This window comes from Centruroides sculpturatus, unplaced genomic scaffold (assembly GCF_000671375.1).
Source record: "Centruroides sculpturatus isolate CEXI.00-Female unplaced genomic scaffold, Cexi_2.0 scaffold994, whole genome shotgun sequence".
Classification (NCBI taxonomy): domain Eukaryota; kingdom Metazoa; phylum Arthropoda; class Arachnida; order Scorpiones; family Buthidae; genus Centruroides; species Centruroides sculpturatus.
In genome coordinates, this window is record NW_019385346.1 from 162,977 (window position 1) to 186,843 (window position 23,867).

The 23,867-nt window shown below is 32.5% G+C and overlaps 1 protein-coding gene across 1 annotated transcript; it reads right to left on the minus strand.

The window, feature by feature from the left end:
- Nucleotides 1–3: 3 nt before the first annotated feature.
- LOC111637922 lies at nt 4–23,602 on the minus strand. The gene is made up of 7 exons (XM_023383531.1): nt 23,317–23,602; nt 6,428–6,678; nt 6,202–6,325; nt 5,457–5,544; nt 1,630–1,724; nt 1,363–1,536; nt 4–23 (listed from the first exon to the last, which is right to left on the minus strand). Exons 1-7 carry the CDS (start codon nt 23,600–23,602, stop codon nt 4–6), a joined length of 1,038 nt encoding a protein of 345 aa, XP_023239299.1.
- Between the last annotated feature and the right edge of the window lie 265 nt (nt 23,603–23,867).

Below are 23,867 nucleotides of genomic sequence, written 5' to 3' on the forward strand. Positions count from 1 at the left end.
GCATCAAGGATACGATTGATTTTCTGCCACAAATAAGCAGTGTAAAGTTTTATTTTCAATTATCATAAATTAAGTGGAGAACTTTCTCGGTAAGGAAATTTTGTCCTCGTGTTCAACTAGAAAAAGTGTTTTAAAAAGAGTAGCGGACACTTGAAAAAATAACTTAGATTGTCTATTTTCAAACGATTAATTTAAATTTTTAACGTAATTCGTTATTAAATTTATATAATAGGTTGTACCTTTTTCGGTACACGCCGTGACCACTATTCGGTTCTGTAGTTTTTCATGTTCTTCAGCTGAACACACACGTCCTTTTCTTTTCACTATTAAATTTTAGTCCGTATCTTAGTTTCAGCAGCATACAAATTAAAACATGTAGTTTCCAATTCCTTTTGCTTGAACAAAGTTTTCCATCCATGTTTTTACATCTATCACTAAGTTTAGCAAAGATGTTTAACAAGTGAACATATGCGTATGACCTTTGCAAACACTTTGCAAGTATTTGCAGATTAACTTAACAAAAGATTTGAAGGTAGAAAATAGACACTGACAATTTGAACCAATGAAAAACAATCGTGACAAAATTTATCGAATATATTGCACGTATTATCGATAAGAAGGATTTAACCGGCCACGAACGGCATGGCATAAAACACAACACATTGTGCAGTATTAGAGAAAACGATTTCCACACTTTCGTACAATGATTTCGCCTAATTACGGAGAAATTAGTATGTCGCTTCAGCGAACAATTATTCTATTTTTTATTGCGAAATATGTAAAGTTTCGTGTAACAGAAGATCGAGATGTTCTGTAAATATTTTTCTTTGTATCGTATCGTAGTTGACAAGTCAAATAAAAAGCGGAGATACAACCCGAAAGAAGAACAATGAATACAGTAAGACTATAATATAGCGCTTTATGCCTTTATGATCTCAAGATTTGGATCAAAGTATAGTAATTATACAAGAAGTTTTAATAACATTAAAATTCTGCGCAGAAAATTGTCAATAAATTAATAAGGTGTGAGAGAAGGATTTACAAGTTATATAAATATAAAGAAACTATTTTCAAATCGAGCATCGTATGTTCGTAACAAAATAAATAAAGATTAACGTACAGATTTCTTGTTTCATAAAACAATAGTCTACATTTTTAAACATTAATTAAAAGTGATATATAATTATAATTACAGTGTTACATATATAATTACATTTTTTATATTAATTGTGACAGTAAACTAATTGAACAATAGAACAATTAAAATTGTGTTACGGTAGCAAGCCTTTTGCATACATTGTGGCATAAATATTTATAAATAATAAATATTATATCTTACATTAAAAAAAAAAAAAACAATACCTGCTGTTGTGGGGTAAAATAATGCTGCAAAAGATACATGTCCCAACACCACAATATTTATTAGAAGAAATTTTACACCACACATCGATTTCGTACTTTCGTCAAGATTCGTCGAATATAATTGATGTAGAGATTTACAAGGTGATGCTCCGAGAATATACTCGAAAAATTTACCTAAATATAATAAACATTAATAAATTATTATTTCCGTGCAGTTCTCATTCTTAATTATGTTAAAAGTATGTTTTGATAATCTTAAAGACTTACCTTTACTCGCCTTCAAAGGAATAATATGAAGTCTCATTAATATTTCTGTTAACGTTGCCAATCCTACCCATGCAATAAATATGCCGAGAACAATTCTAAATTAAGGCAATTAATATTTTCACATCAATTTACTTAAATATAATTCGTATCATTTAATTAACAATCAATTAAGTAATTATTATTGTATTTATATCTGCTTGAATGTAAGAATATAAATAACATTTCTGTGTTCATAATCACTTAAGAGCTATGTTAAAATTGCATTATTTGAAAAATGTGTTAAATACTTGCTTAATAAAGACTTTTCACTTGTGAAGCTTCGGACTTTAGTTGAGCTTAGTTTATAGGAAGAGAGCTGTTGTGAAACGTAGCCCATGTAGGAAAATAAGGAAAGAAGGCGAGGAAAGAATTACGTAAAGAATGAAAATTGAAAGCTTTGAAAAATGAAAACAGGTAAAATAATTGACTCACATCGCAATGATTAAAATAATCCTGACACAATTATACAGTACAAAGTACCATTTTGGCTGATTGACAGTTATATATACAGAAATCGCATTGTTGATCCATATAAAACAATATATCACAGTAAAATTAAATAGCAGGAAGCATTGCGGCTTGGTGGCTTGTGACGACGTTGTTGACTTGGTAGTTCGTCGTTGGAGGATTGTTGCTTGGGGAGAGTAGGCCACACTTCTCGGAAAATGTGAAAGGTAGTTTGAAGCTCCGGACTGGGTCCGAATCGCTATCAAAATTTGTCTCACAGAAGTTCTAGATCTAAATCACCAAAAATCATTAAACAATTCCTATATAAAGATACACAATGATGGGGACAGACAAACATTTAAGTCCTATCAATATTGGAATTTGGTGTCGAATCGAACGTTGACGTTTAACTTTCCGAAGTTATGAACTAATACTGAATTTTCCTTATAACATCGACGACTTGAAATGACTAACAAGAAAAACACGTGACAATAGGACAAATTGTATTTTGATATCCCAATTCCTTTTTTAGCAGATAGCTATTGAACTGTTATCAAAATATCTTGTCTCTTGTACGTAAGTGTTCTCGAAGGTCTCATCGATTCATTATGTATCTTTCGTAACTCATTCAACAGATTATTCCGTTCGTGTGCCGCCGTCTCTCTTTTTGAACATTCCAATCGATCCGTCGTGTCGAGAAACGTACTACTCAGGTTTTCCCGATAAATTTATATTCTAGAAAATACTGAATCTTAGGATACAAAACGACATTATCCGCTATAGATCGAATAGCGGAAGAAAACTCGCTATTTGTTCGGCTGGAGACCCAGATGTTCGATGTTGACCATGACATTGGACAAGCAAAGATACAACTATCCTGTCGTAATCAAATCACTCGTAGACCTCTGGATGTTGCCCGCATTGAACACTAAAAGTGAGACAATTAAGATTAAAAAGGACTGTACTTTTCTATATTAACTGTAAACCTGGAAGACCTATCGAAAAATCTTGTGAGACTTTAATTTCTCTCTATGTCTAATAAACGGATTATCGCATTTCAACTCCAACAGTTGCAGTGTCAATGAACACGCGCACATACTGACTATTGTCCGTCTTTAGAAATTTTTGTTAGTCAATAATAAAGAACGTTGATACCAGATTGCTATTTCCAGATCATAGTACTGACATAATTAATGTTTTGCTAAATGTTTATTTTTAAACAAGTTTTCTGTGCAATTTTCAAGCAATATTCTGTTGTCAGTTGAGAAGACGTTTACCTGCCTGTTGCATTAACATTATCGAAAAAGTATGACGAAAATTTCTGCTTCGAAGACATACAACTAAGATTTAAAACTGTTTGGAATTGTCGTATATATCACTTTTGATTTATGTTCATATTTTATATTTATACGTCTTTTTTCAATTCTCAATTCTTTTTCTTTCAGTAATATGAAAACCTAGAATGAAACTTCAGTGTTGACACCTTTTAATGTATTTACGACTATTCAACCAAACAAGAGATTCTTTGTTTATTAATGTTCATAAAATATTTAATTTAATTTCATATATTCTATAGCTCATTAACGTTAGTGACTTAAATTCTTATTTTAAAGAATTAATTAATTCAAATTGTATATCTGTGTTCACTTTTCTGTAAAGGATAACACGCAATCATCTGCTGTACATCGAAGACCGGAGGAAAACTTCCTATTATTCGTTTTTATTACTAAATATATTCTGTAATTGTTTTAATTAATTTAAATCTATTTTTGTACTTTTTAAATATGTATAGCGATTTAATATTTATATTTATATATTTCAATAAAGTTGGATATTTTAATAATATTTATTTACTCTTTGTTTTAAATATGTTGTGTATATCTAAAAATTGTATAAACATTTATAATCAATTCGGAGATTAGGTGTTGCACCGAATTTGACAATAAGATCGATTATTTCAGAGAATCAACGAAGCCAAATATGTAGTAACGGTAAATAATCCTAGAAAATCGATTACAGCGACATTAAAACAGTTGTAATGCGATCAAAACTGTATTTTATAATTTTGTTTTATCTTCAACGATAATCTGTGTTGCACCCGTGTCGATAACAAATTGGTAAGAGGTGTGCGATTTTTCGTTTTCACGCTTTTTGGCATAATTTAACCGAGAGATTTTACAAACGAACACATTCGAATCTTTATTTCAGAAACAATTTGTAACTATTTCAGGATTATTTTACACGAGTGTTCTAGTCGAAAAATCAATGGACTAATTGCAGCAACGGGAACATTTATCGCAAATACCGTCTAAGAGACTTTTACCTTCAATCTATGGCTTAGCAAGAAATAAAATATCATATGCAGAATAAACAAGAAAAATCCAATAATTTCACGAAATAATTTCTCCTAAATACGACCATATTAATATGTTGCTTTGGGAAAAATTACTCTAATTTTTTCAGTTTTGTCATGTGTAAAGTCTAATGTGGCAGTTGTTTCGTGACTTTTTTTACGTATATTTTACGGTGTCATACCAGACAGTTCCGAGTCAAGTAAAAAAAGATTCAATTGAAAGAACAGACAGTAAATTATCGCTTATTTTATTAAGCGATTGAGTGAATGATAAAAAAAAAAGGTTAAAGGTCGACCGATAACGGAATATTCCATTATAGTAAAAAGCAGAACACATAAAGCAGAAGCAGAAACGGTTGATAATTTATATTAAACACAAAAATCAAAATAAACGATGCGCATTCAAATAGAAAATAAATTTCTCTTTAATATCATGTAATGTGCTTCAGAACAAAATAGATTCGATTTGCAATTTTCCTTGTTAAATTTATTTTTGTCTTAAGTTTATTGATTAAAATAGTCTTTAATCAATTTATTATCGCATTATTCACGAAAATTTTATTATCTATTTATATTTTCTATTGCATCGTTAATTTGCCTTAAGCAATTTGAAGTCATTTTCATAGTTTTCATGTTCTTAATTTAATATAATCAGTTTAATAAAGCTTTACATCAACTAAAGCCGAAAAAAATCGTCCCGGCAAGCAGGAGTTGCGGGTTCCGGTTCCGCTTCGGGTCAATTCTTTTCTATCAATAATTCTAAAATTATTATTTAAATTTATTTAAATTATAATTATTAAATGTATAAAGAAAACATTAGAGTTAGGCGCCTAACTCTAATGTTCTCTATAATGTTTCTCAAGTTGTCTATTAAATTATTAGTATTATAGCCGTTTCTAACCCGATAATTCGGCTTTGGTTGATGTACAGCTTTCAACGTATCGGGTATAGTAAGGATGTTTCATTACTTCAATAAAAATATACTTACAACGATATCAATTGTCCGTTACTGTATTCAATGCGTTCATCTTTGATTTTGCAATATTCGACATTAAAGTCTACCGCTGTCCCGAATACTAAAAAGTAAAATAATGAAAGTAATTAAACATTTAAACAATTACATAAATTAATTTTCCAAAGTTACGGTTCAATTTATCGCTTATTTTATTTTTAATTTATCAGAAAAAATGACGTTCAAATGCATTTTTTCTAAAATCAAATTTAACTAAAAGAAAAAAAGTATTTTAAGTAAGAAAAGTCGATCTACCAATATCATTCCTTCCTGCAGTGGAAGGAATTTTAATTGCAACTTTTTTCTTTAAACACATTTGAAACATTCTTTACAAATTATTAACAGAATCTGCCATTGATGGGCACTCCACGCATTACGGTTACTATTTCCTCATAAAACATAGCATAAAAATAGTCTTTTTTTCTAAATTATACAATTAACTCTCGCTAATCCGAACTATTTATAATAAACTGTTTACAGATTATTGAGGGGTAATTTTAAAAATTCTTTATACTGAATTACATATTTATATCTACGATAAAATACATACTGTATATAAGTACTGTATTAATTTTACAAAGTTATTATGCTTTATTAGAGTGATTTTGCGTTGTTTCGGCTCTGTATAATAGAATGAATTAAGTTCCTACGTACAGTTAATTTAAACGTATTCCGATTTACAAGAGAATTTCATATAATTACAAAATATCAAACGACTTACTCCAATTCCCGACGTGTTTTAAGTCTTTATTACTGCATGTACTCGGAATGCAAACATCCAAACGTATTCTCATTCTTGTATAGACTAACTCTGTTTTCACTATGTCTTCAAACTTCACTGGTTTCTAAAAAATTCGTTAATTCCTTGTAGAAATAAATTTAACTGACAAATTACACTAAACTGTATTAATCCATCGCAAAATTTTTCTTTTAACTTTAATACTTACAATAATTTCTTTTGCTAGTTTAATCAATGAATTATTTTTCAAATTATGAATCGACTTTGCAATACGTTTCAGTGATTCTTGCATTCCAATTGTCAGGGCACAGTATTTGCCTCGAACCTGTTCCTTTCCTTTATCGGTAATCACTTTTTTATTTTGAGGAATTTTTATGTCCAAACACTGGTCATAATCTCCCGACATCCATAGTGTTACTCCGAACATTCCTGCCGGTAATTTTCCAAAAGAATCAATCACTGGAAATAGTAAATGCATACAATTAATTAAAGTTATCTTTATGTATATCATGTTTTCAAAAAAACAAATCGAAACAGAAAACAATTACATCTTTCCGTGAAGACTCGCAGTACAGAAATTCCAAATGTGGTGCTAAAAACCAACCGAAAATAAATGAATTTTTAAACGTGTTTGAAACCGTAATTTGTACATTTAAATTCGACTGGGAAAAGAGAAAACAATTGACTGCGGATTCCGCAGTCAATTGTTGCTATGTGTTGCTTTCTAGGGACTTTCAATCCATATAATTCATAGATTTCGGTTTTAAATAGCGGAGAAAATATATGTTAGTCGCGACCCTAATCGCGAGTTGGAAATAATCGAGAAAGAGTTATAGACGTTGATGTCTATTTGATCCAAATTCTCCTTCTTCCCGGGTTCGTAATTCAGTCCAAAGTCGTAATCAAAGTCGTAATTGTAAAGTCTATCGAAGACTGTGGCGACGAGAGGCAGGTAACCAAACACACACACACATAATTCTCTCAGATGAGAAAAAGTTTAAACCTGGATGGCCCGGATGGGCAAGCATATTATTGGCATGATACAAGAAAGAATCCCAGGGTAAAATTCAGTAGACAACAAGGTGCAGGTTTAGTAATGATCTGGGCAGCAATCGGATATAAAGAGAAACAGATTTGGCATTTATTGAAACCTCCCATTGAAAACCTTTGGAGTCAACTTGTGGCATTAGTTTATTGCCGTGAAAAACAATACAGCACATCCGATGAGCTTAAAGTTGCATTGTGTAATGCGTAAGACAAAATTAAACTAAGTGACATTCAAAACCTGCTTGATTTAATGCCTAAACAAGTTGTGAAAGTAATTGATAACAAGGGAGGGTCCACAAAGTATTAAAAACCTACTAAATCATCCCTGAGTTTATAAATTGTTTACAACAAAAAACTGTAACAGTTCAAATTTTTGATTGTTTATTAACATGATACAATTGTTGATTTTATTATACATTCTTGACTAATTAAAATTATCTCTTATAGCAACAATTGACTGTGGATGAAAAGATATTAAAACAGATAAAATTTTTTGTACACATACGACCGGTATAGTACAACAACAGAAAAAAAATTTTATAAACGTCGTAAAATATTTATTTAGCGTGACCCTCACTGTAGCTGCCCCTACAGTTTCGAGTAAAAGTTAAAGAATTAAAACAGAAACTACACTTAATATGAATATAAACATACTAAAAAAGATTACTGCGCGAAAACACTAAGTTTCACATTCACTCGTAACCAACGTTGAAAATGAGTAAACAGAGGTTATTAATTTATAATTGCCGTGTCGAAATGATAACGTTTAACCTACCTGCAAACGATGCGCATTAACCGAATCGGCATTGATCGAAACCGCATATATCGAGGGTCAAGGTTATTGTAAATCAAACGGGTCGATAAAATTAATGTAGTAAGTGTATGGAATACCTAAATAATGTGGGTTTGTTCAGAATGTATACGGCGAAAAATTATTAATGTGAGGTCCCCAAAAACGGGGTTTAATTAAACATTTATAGTAGAAATTTATTAATTAAAACTAGAAAAGGAAAAGAACCTGCATTGATAAAAACCGATCAAAGATATAATTCAGTTGTCACATGATACCGAGACGAGAAAAAAATACTTAAATAAGTTTATATTTAAATACTTAAAATACTTAAAATACAACATAAAAAGTTTTGGACAAGGGAAAAGGTTAATAAAAAAGCTAAACATCAGTTCAAATACTTAAAATACTTAAATAAGAACATAAAAAGTTTTGGACAAGGGAAAAGGTTAATAAAAAAGCTAAACATCAGTTCAAATCGTTAGAATTTTAAGACGTAATAGACTAGATAACAATGAAGTAAAATGAGTGCAAGTTCAAAGTCCCATCTACCCCTTCCTTCCAAAGTTAATGGATAGTGTCGGGTAAATTCTCCCATGCGAATCTTTTCGGGACCCGAACAGATCTCGTATTTCGCTTAGGGACAAACGTGGAGTCAATGAAGATAGACAAAAAGGGGAGAACGGAGAACGATGTAATCCCCGATCTTTACAGACACGAGGGACTCGGCAAGACGTACTCTGCGAGTCAACACAAAGGAGTGAAAATCGGAAGGCTGTGTCAGCACACTGGGGACGAATCTTTCCTACTGTAAATCTGATTTTATGCTAAAATAAACGGATTTTTGTAAGATACTTGTCATCTCTGTCTCTTCCTCCACACCCACTCTCGAACCACCCTAGATCATCCTGACGGGGGATTAACGATCCCCGAAGAGTCGGAAAAGTTACACTGGTAAGAGAAGTGGGATGCTAAGTCCCCAATCTCCGTCAACTCAGCGAACTCACATTAAGAGTTAATAAGAAATTAGGCCTAATCATCTCATTTTAAAGCTATATAAATGAGGCCCACTATGTATTAAAGTAATTAATTTCTATACAACGAAGAAATGGAATGCACGCTTTAGGGATAGAGTAGGAGTGTTTGTAGAGTTGACTCACTGTTGATGCTTATGTAAAATGCTTTTTTTCTTTTAACCCGTATTTCTTTCTGCACGTTATATTATTATTTTCGATCAGATTTTATTCAATAATTTGTTTAATAATAGAGATAAATTTCAATTAAACTTCCAAACATAATTATTCCATACATTGTATATTTTTTTATAAATTAGTTTAAAAATATGAGTTGGTAATTTTACCTGCCGGACATTAAAACTGCATGAGGCACCAACTGTTACGATATTTTTAAACTGACAAACTTTTAATATAAATTATTATAAAATGACGAAAAGCTGAATTTTGAAGATATCCATCGAAATCCATATCGAAATCCAAAACACGAAATAATTGCGACTTCGAATTAACGAGAATTTTTTGTATACGAAAATCCTGTGTGTTTTCTTTGTCTATCTTTCTACGTTTCATGGTTGTTTGTGTCCAAAAATTAATTCAGGGTCATTTTGTGACAAATCGCAGTACTTTTCCTCTTTATTTATAACAGCCGGAGGGTAAAAAACTAGATTGTATTACTACCATTTTTCGTAACATAATATGTGTACGCAATAAACGTAACATTTTTCGTAACATAACGTAAAGTGACGTAATAATTTCGAATATCTTTTTGCTGGTACTTGTCGCGTTGTCACTCTCTCGAAACTAGCATCAGTTGGAGCAAAATCTCGCGATAAAAAAAATAAACCTGTCCAAAACTGAACCTGCTTAAAAAAATTCTTCGAGACTTTCTATTTTAAAATGAACCCGTTTAAACAGTAAACCTGCCAAATCAAAAAAAAAAAAATAAANTGAAAAATAATAATTTTTTTAAAAACCAAACGAGCGATTTAGAGACAAACTGATATAATGTGACACAATAATTTCGAATATATTTTTGCTGGTAGTTGTCGCGACACAATAATTTCGAACATATTTTTTCTGGTACTTGTCACGTTGTCACTCACTCGAAACTAGTCCAAAACTGAACCTGCTTAAAAAAATTCTTCGAGACTTTCTATTTTAAAATGAACCCGTTTAAACAGTAAACCTGCCAAATCAAAAAAAAAAAAAAAAAATATTCGAACCCTGAGATTTCGGTATACACAGATTTTACTGCAACATTGAGAAGTAAGTATTCAGGTGAGTTTTTATGTGATTCATTAGAAAGTTTTAACATCATTTGTATTATTGACGTACATTTAATTATTTTGTAAGAGCTCGAACTGGATAAAAAAAATAAACCTGACCAAACCTGAACCTGCTTTTAAAGAATAACGCTTAAATTTCTTTTATATATTAATATTAAAAAATATTCTTTCCAACATTTAATAAAATATGAAATGATGTAATCCTATCTTTTTCCAAATTCTCTTCCTTTCAACAGTGACACATCTTCCGAATGTGTGTATCGCCATGAACTTTCGACTAAAATTCATCTAGTGGTCGAAAAAGTGAAATTAATTACGTAAATGAGGCATCAAATTCAAGGGTAACGACACTCGAAATAAAAGAATAGCATCGAGGACGACAATGAGATTTCGCCGATCCACTTCCTTTAAGAAAGATATTCGAGTTTGCTCATCGCCGATCCCTTCCTCCGCCGCCGTTCGCAGAAACTTAGCTGCTTTGTACTGAACGTTCGAACTATACCACCTAAGAACCCTACTTGGCCTGACTCAACAAACTTGAATCTCTTCACCCGTTCATCGATTGATCTACGATAGTCCGACCTCAATTTCGACTTATCAATCAAGTTTGTCAAGGTATTTATCGTCGTGTGCAGAAATGTAAACTCTTTCTCTCTCTCACGAGTCAGGTCTGATTTCGATTTTAGTAATTACTTATTCTGCCGTATAGAAAATGCATTAAATATCTTACGCTATGTTAAGCCCTATCAATTCAATACGCTATATACAACCTATATAGGAAATGCTATGCGCTATCCTATGTATATCTATATCTAAATGTAAATAAATAAACGGGTGCCGACCTTCGGTCACAATTTTAAAAATTGTTGTTAATCAATATTTCACATATTTAATGTATTAAATAGAGTAATATATTATAAAAAATAAATTCGGTTTGTTTAATTTAATTAAATGAACTACTTTTAACCTACTTTTAAACGATTAGGCAGTAATAATAAATCCTAATGAATTGCGTATGTTTTAACATATTGCATTTAGCATACATATTTGAATTTTAAAACAAAAATTAATACATTTTTAGTTTAATTAAATATACAGTTTTACTCAAGATATATTCTTAATATTACTTTTTTGCACCATTCTTTGATCTTTTAGACTCTATCTTTAGTTATAAACAGCCAGGATATAACGTAATTAACGCTACCACTTTTCAACTTTCCCTTCACCAGTGTCATCACAAAAAAGGTAGAATTTCATGACTGCATTTTTGTCTGTCATAATAAAATAAAGTAATTATATCGTGAAAAATTTCTTTGTGACTTTTGTAAATCTCCACGTTCTCAAACTCTCGAAGCCGATTTTTAAGGAACCTTCCTCCGCGTTATACGAGGAATACATGTGTATAGAAATCCTAGCTTAGAATTTCTTATTTAGGATTTCTTATTTCTTATTAGGATTATTTATTTCTAATAATTTCATACAGTAAAGATTACTTACTTCGAAGAGGCCACTCTTTTAGTTTCATCAAGTCTTTCAGGAAGAGAACGGAAGACTTCGTGCAAGGTAAAGATACGTTCACTTCTTCGGAAATTCTCATCAGATAAGGAAGACTCGGCTTTAAGACAGACTTCAAAGCGGTTTTGATTCTCATCTCCGCATTTTCTAACATCATCGACGTTTGTCGGAAATCATCTTCGACCCCCTCGAAATTTGTATCGTTGCATTTTGCGTAACACAAAAATATCGTCAAGAGTAATAAGTAATTAAGAAACCTTTCGTTCTGCATTTTCGGAGCTTTTTCTGTGTCGATGAACAACTTGTAAGTCTCTTTGCATTTACTCTCGTCACAAAAATGTATTTTCCTTGTTACAAAATACTGACTCATCAACTAACTACTTTCCTGGAACTTATTCAAAAATTATTTATTTTCTATAATACGAATACCAAATAATTTTTAGGTGTTCTAATTATTCCCGGTGTTAAAATAACTCGACTTTTGTTTATATATTAAAAGAAAAATTATAGACATCGTTTTTATAATTTCTAAAATATAATTTTTTATTTCACTATCCAAGAACGGTGTTTGATTGGCAAATGTAATGCTTCTAATTGCGTGACAACTGTAATTAATTAAAGCTGTGGCGGCCCGCCCCGGGCGGCGCTTTTTAGAGGCGGCAAAATTTCACAATAAATAAAAATATCTTGTAAAAATTTGAACCATTTGATTTCATATTTTCGTCGCACCTACGATTCGGACCGATTGAAATAACCACTGTCCGGACAAACTATTAATTTTAACTGGGGGATATCGTGCGCAACCCGTTTACCTTTTTTTTCTTTATTTGTTTTCTTGTACGATTTATTCGTATTCATATACACCTTCAATATGCAATAGAGCTAAGTCATGTAGGTTTTACATTTAGTTAAACCTACATGATTTATTTCTATTACATGGTAATGTAAAAGTAAATGTAAATGTAATGTAAGTCATGTAGGTTACTTACGTTACTCCTACCCAACTCTCCCTAGTCGCTAACTGTAACTGATTTAGAACCGGCATGCACTGCACATTATTGTTCGCATTGCAATATGACTTACGCACGTGTCAGAAACTTCCGTTCGAACAAACCTCACCCGCCGTTCGGGTCAGTGATTTTTTAAAGGTGACAACACTAGCACGGACTTTTTCATTACTTATTCCGTGACGAAACTGAATTTTAGTCTTTTAAATTCAGATACCTAAATAAGGGGACGGCGAAATTTTCCTTTGCCCCGGGCGGCCGACACCAACGCTACGCAACTGAATTAAAATACGTTTTACCCTGTATTTTTTCAAAAGTTATTTGCGAAAAATAAATCATTGCACAATGAAATAATTTTCTGGAGTAAATATTCTTTCAGACAGTTATTTTAGACTAAATGAGTATTTAATATACACTATCTCTTTTTCTCTTATAACTTGTTTGTGCAGGTAGTAAAAACTTGGAATTAAGTAAGCAGATTTATAGTATTTTACTTTAAATTGCGAGAGTTAAACTGTCAACCTAATTCCTGGTGCGTAAATTCAAATTTAACTTCCACAATTTATCAACAGAAAAAGTTTCGAGCATTGTCTCTTTCCTACTTCTTATTTAAAGACTTCATTATCAATCAAATATGTATTTGATTTGAGGAATGAGTATACATCGTGTGACCGGAGGGTCGGCACTTCTTTAATGTCTGGTCGCGTATGGAGCGATCGAATTGGGAAGGAGGCGAGCGCGACAGCGTTGGAAGCAAAACACTCGGATGCCAGGTTAACCAACCAAATACCCTGTTTATTTTTCATACCAGATCTACAGGCTAAAGGTAGCAACACATTGGACATTGGATATGACAGAATCATAAACGCGTTGGCGAGAGAGAGAGTTTACATGAAATCGCGCGTTGTTATAAACACATCGAATCCGAATATACGACATGATCGTTCAACCGTTCTTAAAGTATTCTGTACGCGACAGTTCGGAACACACTGCAAACAGTTCGAAAAAAGTGCATCAAGAACAGGAGTAGAGAATGTTTTTAGGCGGAGGACGAGACAGAGGCGAACGGAGGAGATAATCAGTAATCGACAGGAGATAGTATTCATCAAAACAGGTTATTAAAATCAGGTTCCAAAGCAGGTTTTTAAAATATTTATCGCGTGAATTGCTATTATGTCTGTTAGAAATTTCACCAACTTCACCTAATTTATGTCATTAAATTAGTTTTTATTGTTGCAGCAGTTTTACACAGGAAAAGTATGAAATCGGCAATAAAATGACCCTCAAGATTTATTCATTTTTGGACCTAGCACGTGTTAATGTTGAGAAATGAAGAAACAACAAATTAAATTTCGTGTTTTCTATATACAGTATAGAAATATCGTGTTTTCTGTATATATGAGGGACGATTTTCTTCACTCCTTTTAAAGCTTAATAGCTCCTGTTCCTTTTTCACCGATAATTACTGAAAGATGACAGGGAGATTTGTGTATTAGGGGATTGATGTCATTAAATTTTAGTAGTTAAATGTGGAAGGAATAAAGAAATACAGGGAGCCACTTATTCCATGTTGAAGAAATTTACTCGTTATCTGCTTTTGCAATTTTGTATGAAACTCGTCTCCACTTTGGAAGTTAAGATTTCGTCATTTCGAAATAATTAGATATAAAAAATTTTAATATAATATTATAACAGACAACGCCATACACAAATTTTACGTTTTTGTTAAAAAAAGTCGTTCAAGTCGATGATGTATTTTTACACTTGACATAAATCGTAAAATTGATTTTATTAGTAATTACACGTTTAAGAATTGATCTTCCGAAAAAAAGGAAAAAACAGAATTAACTCACCGATGATCTAAAGGTTGAATGGATCGTGAGGAAACGGACGAAATGGCAAGAAATATCTGGAGAAAGTCGTAGAGTTCTCATTATATTAACCACGGTTAGGCGCGTGGGTTCACCTGCTTTCGACGAACAATATTGATGATGATGAGTACAACGATGAACTGAATTTAATATTTTTATTGTTTCCGTCATAAATCACGTCAACCTTCGTTTAAAGTAAAAGAAAAAGTTATAAACTGAGATAGTAATTGAAAATTGAACAAGACGGTCAGCGGGGTTCTTTTCCCTAAAAAGAGGGAACCCAGTTTAGCGCGTCCACTAGGCTTGTAGATCGAATATATCTATGATTTTTCCCATCAAATCCTTTAGTTTCTTTACGTTTCCTTTACCAGCTGCTAGCTTTCGAAGTGCTTGTTTAGGGAGCTTGTGCCAATCAACCGTCTGTGATACACTAGGAATTGATGGAAATTCACGACAAATTGTTATTCTTGCATGAAGGAATTGTTATCTTTAACAATTCCTTCATGCAAATTCTCTTTGACAGCTTTGGCACCACCATTGATACCACCGCCATTAGATGGTGGCACCATGTAATGTCGGTGGTATATAGAATATTCTAGGAAGTAGTTGGTTAAAATTCTGTTTCGTGGTGGAAGGGGTTGTAGCTGTAGGCATTCACTTAAATTTCTTATGGTTTCGTTTACTTTGCTTTATCTTGTAGGAGTTTTTGTTATAGAAAACTTTTTACATTATTGATTATTATAAAATGCCAAAATGATTAATGTTAACGATATTGATGAGTTGTATAAAAATTATAAATGTTAATTCATCAAGTTTGAACAATGTGCAGATAAGACACGTGATTACTACCTCCCCATCTCTTCGATTTTAACTACCAAAATATAATAGTATCTATGCGTTTTACACACAAGCAACCGTCCCAAATTAAAAAACAATAACCTCATGCTGAGATAATAGTAGACGAACTAGACTTTAATTCACGCCACAGTGACACAGAATTTTTTTTACTTTTTGTTTCAGGAAGTCTCTAAACGTGGAGTTTTGCAAACAACCAAAAACTCACGTTTGGCACGATTCCAAATACTTTCTCTTGTTATGTACATAGTTAGGGTAACATACATTGGCCGCACTCAGTGGTATACAGCCGATGGGGAGGGAAGGAAAAAGCAGCAGAGGATAGATGGAGGAGAAGAGAGAAAAGGTTAAAGGGAAAAAGGGGAAGAACGTCGAGCTTCTCGTTACATTTATTCAGACATATATTTAGTTACGCTAACCTATAAGTAGGGTTAACTTAAACCAACCAGATTTAAAACGAAAAGAGGACGGAAAATAAGAATTAAAATACAAAGTTGAAAGCAACTATATACTGACAGTTGAAACAAAGCAAAGAAAATCTAATTGCCATCCGCGCTTTCAGATAGAGTGCTCCAAGAACCACACTAAGGGATATGAATGCGAGTAGATGATGGAACATTGCACGCGTTTGAATAAGATGGCGCGGGTTGCGAGGCCAGTTGTACCCTTCAAGAATTGCAGCTCTCATTAAATTATCCCTAATGTGACTGTAACTATTGTAGAGAAAAACTAGGTGAAGTGGTGTTTGATCCTCCTGAATACCACAATCGCATCGTGGTTTGTCCTCAAGGTTAAATCTATGCAAGTGTTGCTTAAAAAGCCGAAATAAAAGAACAACAACTAAAAGACCCCTTTTTAAAGCAAGTCAGACAACAATTAATGGGAAATCCGTTTTCCCAGAGAACAAATTTAGACATCGCCAATAATTACGTAGACGCTAACAAAAAACACACTATCACCGGAATGAATATCTTGAAAGAAAGTTAAGTTCCGCACAGGGGTAAATATTATCAGAGGGTGTACACTAAGAAATACTATTACACAAATAATGCTTGTATACTCAGAAAGATAAACAACAAATACCCCAGTGTATGCTTAACTAACATTGATTACTTTATTATTGCAGTTTTTGTGGGAACGAAGGTTCACTCGATGCTAGTGGTAGTTTCAAGAAGTCCGGATGTAGGAATTCTTCGGAGTTTTAACAAAGTTTATCCTAACCTTGTAAATGTGATTTATTAGTAGATAGTCTGGATGATATGGCCATGATGTCCTTCTTTTATAATTGTAGTTATTAGTTTCAGCTATGAATCTTCGAATTTTGTGCGATGAAATATGATATGCAACGAAGTCCCGGCCTCCTGATTTTGGCAGGAGCAGTTACTGTCGCTGATGTAAAGGAACCTTTTGAGCTATGAGTTTAAGCATGGATTTCACGTAATCATCTGAGATAGGTGGAAATTGGCAGTACAATGCTTTATGTTCCTGCTGACGAGAACGTTCGGAAGAAACATGTGTGTCAGCCTTTCGTTGTTGCTTGAATCCCACTCTTTTTGCCATATTTTGATTGAATCTATTTTCAGCCGGTTTTCGATTCAAAACGGTGGTATTGCAGTGTAAGCATAATTTACGGTTTAACTGGGCGCTCTCTTTGCATAGAAATCAGCTCTGTCGTTCCAGATATTGTTGGAATATCCTCTTACCCAATAAAATTAAATACAGTAGATCCCCCTATAAGACGGTAGATACGTTCCGTTCTTTATGAATCAATTTTGTAGGAATCATAGTTTACGGACTACGGCTGTTTGAAAGGTTTTCTTTCATAAAATTAATCGATTCTAGAGTAATTCGACTCAACATTTCCAAAATACGTATATTTTTTTGAAAATAATCCGTATAAACTACGTTATAAACAAAAAATTGTAGGNGAATCTTGCGAATGGTTTACACTCGGGTATCGCCAAGGTTTTTGGCAAAATTTGATGTAATATCGCTGCTCACGCTGTTCAGTCATTTTCCAGCTTAGTGGAATCCGACGAGAGCGCACTACATGACCTCACTCATAGGCCGATTGCCAACGACTGACGCTTCCTGCAGGCGGGAGAAAATTCAGGGCTGTGCATGACTGTCCCCTCCACAACTCCACCGAAGGAGGCCTCTCGCGCATCATTGGTTTACGCGAAAAAAATAAAGGTCCGATACTTTTTGAACAGACCTTGTAAGTTTTGTAGTTCGTTCTTGGCACTAAGCCAGAACGATCTGAAGTATTGTTCTCTACGATTTTTGTTTTAAAAATATCACAGATTATATCAATCCTTTGTTTGAAATCAGAACTTCAATCTGCTACAAACTGACATAAAAACTAATATACTGTAAGGTCTCGTTCTATGCGGTGGATACGTTCTACAGAAAAGCTCATATAAAAAATTCGCATTAAAAAAGACTTTACTTGCCTTGAAAAAGTAGGGATACGTTCCGTAATTTTTTAAAATCGCATAAAACCAAAACAGCGAGTTAAAATTAACTTAAAACCGCATAAAAAAGTTTGCAGAAATTAAAAGAATTAGGCTGCTTAATAAATTACTTCGAATGTCTGAAAGAAATTCATATAAACGCTTAAAATAAACTTGTATTTAAACTTAATTCAGTTTATTTTATTGAAAAGTAATACAAGGGGAATCCCCGAATTGCAAAAGCTCACTGTAAAAACAAATCACTGACATCTGGATGTGAAGAGTTAATTAAAACACTTTTAGTTCCTCGTCCGAGTTAACTCGGGCAGGATACATAGCGTTACATAAAACACGGTCCTTAAGGCGGAAATTTTTTTGGAATTTTTGGAATGTCTTTTGTCTCCAAATTTTTTAAAAATATTTAAAAATATAAGGCCAGCTAATGTTCACCCTACTTTAAACCCTTGTCCTCCCGCGACGTCTATGAGAATGCCCCAAAAAATCCAACTCCAGCTGTGCTCAAGGTCATCCAGATGTGTAAACAATGACTCATTGGTGTTAAATTTCACAGAAGGGCGAGACAAAGGAAGTTAAAGTTTGAAGCTTTTTCTTGAAAATTAACTCATTTCTTTCGTTTTTTTCAGTTTTAAGTATTTTTTATGTTTAATTTAATTACATTTAAATCAAATGTTGCTAGGAACTAAAGTGATTAAGGTAGATCTAGCTGTCCTTTACATCCATAAACGTTATACGTCAGTTGAACAAATGGAGTGAGCTTTGAGCGTTCCACGATTTTTGGAGAATGTCTATACGTGGGCTTCCTAAACAAGCCTATATGAATGTCTGTTCAAGAAATTTTTGGATGAAATACAAACCGCACAACTTCAAAATCGCATAAAAATGATCCGCATAAAAAGGGACCTTACAGTATAATGTTTACTTTATATCGAACGATAATATAAATTTTTGTAATAAACATATTATTACTAGTAGTAATACTTTTGACATTGCTAATATTTTAAATTAAATTGAAAAACAAAAAATAAAAAAATATATANATAATTTATATAATACTGTCCAGACGATATAAATCTCTCCGTAGCGTGGCGCTACGGACGGAGGGTAAGTAGTTCGGCTGCCCGATGACGTTTTACGTATTATAGGAGTTATTTTTACCGTTGTTTACGGATAATGCCACAATTTTTATAGGAATCATAACTATAGGAAACGGTTTTATAGGGGGATCTACTGTACTGCCACAATTTTTATAGGAATCATAACTATAGGAAACGGTTTTATAGGGGGATCTACTGTACTAAGGAGGATTTGATTCTTTACTGATATTTGAACAGACTCATTGATAACAGGGAGTTTTAGATTTTCCCCATTATTTTCTCAATCGACGGAGTGCTACCTGACTGTCTGAAATTATTTTTATGATTCTGCCCATTAGGGTTGACGATGAGAGTGGACAAATTCAAAGGCCTTCAAATATGTCGTGCGATTCGGTCTAATTTATAGTGCAATGACTGTGGAGCTTATAAATGCTTTTATTATATATATTTTTTCTCATCCGCTATTACGAAAAAACATTCCATTCTATCGTTAGACTTAGACTTGTCTGAATGTATATTGAAGCTATTCTATTTATTTTCACACTCTAAGTAGAATTGGGGGATGTAGATGTCTTCGTCCTACTCTCAGGCCCATAGAATGCCGAGATACCACTTTAGATATATAAAAAGATAAAAACATTTTTTATAATTTCAGTTTGTAATTTATACTTCACTTAATTGTATAAATCGCACTTAGTAATGGCATCATTCGAATACCGAACGTCAATTACATTTCGAATCATATACCAGTTCTTATTAAAAATTAATATGCAATCTAAACGAGTACATTAATTTAAGTACATTAAAATTAAAAGTTGAAAAAAGTATAGAAATATAGCCTAATAAATTTTGACATTTAGGTTTGTGTTTCGATTTCGGTCTATCTGTATTCACCAACTCTGTGACAAGGGAAAAACTCCCGAAATTTTTTATAGGAATCTTATTTCTATTCAGGTTTAACTTTGCCCAAGAAAATCTGAAAAAATCGTGGCCATCCTGTTCAGCGGTTGAAAACTCATGTTTTTTACATTTAACATTTATGCAGCGGGTGTTTGTGTACAAAATATACACAAGCAGTTTTGTGTTTGCGCCTTACCAACGGCTGCCAACGTAGAGTTTTACAGGTTTTTCTCACATTAGTAACAGCTAAATTAGAGCCAGATTCCCACAAAGACCCTCCGGCAGGCATTTCCTTTTTGGCAGATCGTTCATGTGTCAAGTTGCCTTTAAATTAAGTTGCTTTTTAACGCATGTTATTTTGACGTTATTCCGTATAAAAAGTCCTAAAGTTCTACATTTTATGTACTTCATTACATTCGAAGTTAAAAAAAAAATAACAGTTTTTTAGTTTTCTAGCACCAAAAGCCTAAAAATAAAAAAAGTTTTTATCAAAAGTTACTCACGACAGCCAAAATCATTTCGAAACTTAAAAATAACTTATTAGAAGAAAGTTAAATAAAAAATATATGAACTATTACAAAAGATACTCGGCCTACAATGGTAGTCGGTGCCAGATCACTGTTGCAGAAAATCATGAGATTGTGCACAGTTATAAATACAGCTAAACGATTTTTTAATTTAGCTATTAATGCCGATATAATTTTTGAATCGAAATTCTTCCAGTATCTCCCTATGGAAAACATTACTTGTTTTATATCGGTTTCGCCATATTTTACTTATACTTTTTCTATTCACCTCTATTTAATATTGTCTAATTATATTTAAAATATAAAAGTATCTACCGACGAATGAATTTGCTAATAAAGAGACTACTTGCTATTAGAACTCTGTATTCTTCTATGATATTGTTCTGAGTAAGATCAATAAGTAGAGATTCTAAATAACACGCTTATAAACACAAAGAAAAAACAAATGTTTTGAAATAACTACTAGATATATGTGCAAATAAAGAAGTATAATACATACCTGTTTTACCACACCGAGTGACAAATCTAGCACATTTAAAATTCTTTATTCCTCTACCGTACCCAATTAAAAAAAAATTAAATGTGTTAGATTGGTAACTCGGTGTGATAAACCATTACGTAAGATATTCTTTGTAATTATACATCAAATACTATAATATAATATAATATAAAGTTTAAAAGGACGAAATAATCTTAAACTTTGCTCTTATTTTATTCCCGGGCAACGTCAGACTCGTCTGCTAGTTATAGAATAAATAACCTTTATTATTCAAGGTGAAAATTTTTATTTCTGAATTAAATAATTTCAAATATAAATAGTTTACAATTCTCNATTGCGACTTCGAATTAACGAGGATTTCCTGTATACGAAAATCCTGTGTGTTTTCTTTGTCTATCTTTCTACGTTTTATGGTTGTTTGTGTCCGAAAATTAATTCAGAGACATTTTGTGACAAATCGCAGTACTTTTCCTCTGTATTTATAACAGCCGGAGGGTAAAAAAGTGGATTGCACTACTACCATCTTTCGTAACATAAATAAGCATTTAAATCTTACAATATGGTCATAGTCCACATTGAAAAATAATAATTTTTTTAAAAACCAAACGAGCGATTAAGAGACAAACTGATATAATGTGACACAATAATTTCGAATATATTTTTGCTAGCACTTGTCGCGTTGTCACTCTCTCGAAACTAGCATCAGTTAAAGCAAAATCTCGCAATAAAAAAATAAACCTGACCAAACCTGAACCTGCTTAAAAAAATTCTTCAAGACTTTCTATTTTAAAATGAACCCGTTTAAACAGTAAACCTGCCAAATAAAAAAAATATATATATATATTCGAACCGTGAGATTTCGGTATACACGGATTTTACTGCAACATTCAGAAGTAAGAATTCAGGTGAGTTTTTATGTGATTCATTAGGACGTTTTAACATCATTTGTATTATTGAGGTACATTTAATTACTGTGTGAGACATTTAATTATTGTGTGTCACTATGAACTTTCGACCAAAATTCATCTAGTGGTCGAAAAAGTTAATTAATTGCCTAAATAAGGCATCAAATTCAAGGGTAACGACCCTCGAAATAAAAGAATAGCATCGAGGACGACAATGAGATTTCGCCGATCCACTTCCTTTAAAAAAATATTCGAGTTTGCTTACCCAACGCCGATCCTTTCCTCCGCCGCCGTTCGCAGGAGCTTAGCTGTTTTGTACCAAACGTTCGAACTATACCAGATAAGAACACTACTTGGCCCGACCCGACAAACTCGAATCTCTTGACCCGTTTATCGAGTGATCCACGATAGTCCGTCCTCAATTTCGACTTATTAATCAAGTTTGTCAAGGGATTTATCGTCGTATAAAGAAATGTAAACTCTTTCTCACGATTCAGGTCCGATTTCGATTTTACTTATTCCGCCGTATAGAAAATGCATTAAATATCTTACGGTATGTAAAGCCCTATCAACTCAATACGCTATATACAAGCTATAATGGAAATGCTATGCGTTATCCTATGTATATCTATATCTAAATGTAAATATGCAAACGGGTGCCGACCTTCGGTCACAATTTAAAAAAATGATGTTAATGAATATTTCACATATTCAATTTATTAAATACAGTAATATATTATAAAAAATAAATTCGGTTTGTTTAATTTAATTAAATGAACTACTTTTAACCTGGTAAATATTAAAGTAAATGATTAGGTAATAATAATAACTCTTAATGAATTACGTATATTTTAACATATTGCATTTAGCTTACATATTTTAATTTTAAAACAAAAATTAATACATTTTTAGTTCAATTAAATATACAATTTTACTCAAGATATATTCTTAATATTACTTCTTTGCACCATTCTTTGATCTTTTAAAATCTATCCTTGGTTATAACATGATACAGTTATGCATTATGTTAAAACAGCCAGGATATAACGTAATTAACGCTGCCACTTTTCAACTTTCCCTTCACCAGTGTCATCACAAAAAGGTAAAATTTCATGACTGCATTTTTGTCTGTCATAATAAAATAAAGTAATTATATCGTGAGAAATTTCTCCGTGACTTTTGTAAATCTCCACGATCTCAAACTCTCGAAGCCGATTTTTAAGGAACATTCCTCCGCGTTATACGAGGAATACATGTGTATAGAAATCCTAGCTTAAGTTCTAATTATTTCATACAGTAAAGATTACTTACTTCGAAGAGGCCACTCTTTTAGTTTCATCAAGTCTTTCAGGAAGAGAACGGAAGACTTCGTGCAAGGTGAAGATACGTTCACTTCTTCGAAAATTCTCATCAGATAAGGAAGACTCGGCTTTAAGACAGACTTCAAAGCGGTTTTGATTTTCATCTCCGCATTTTCTAATATCATCGACGTTTGTCGGAAATCATCGACGTCCTCGAAATTTGTATCGTTGCATTCGGCGTAACACAAGAATATCGTCAAGAGTAAGATGAAATGAAGAAACCTTTCGTACTGCATTTTCGGAGCTTTCTCTGTGTCGATGAACAACTTGTAAGTCTCTTTGCATCTACTCTCGTCACAAAAATGTATTTTCCTTGTTACAAAAACTGACTCATCAATAATAACTATTTTCCTGGAACTTATTCAATAATTATTTATTGTTTATAATACGAATACCAAATAATTTTTAGGTGTTCTAATTATTCCCGGTGTTAAAGTGACTCGATTTTCGTTTATATATTAAAAGAAAAATTATAGATAACGTTTTTATAATATCTAAAAT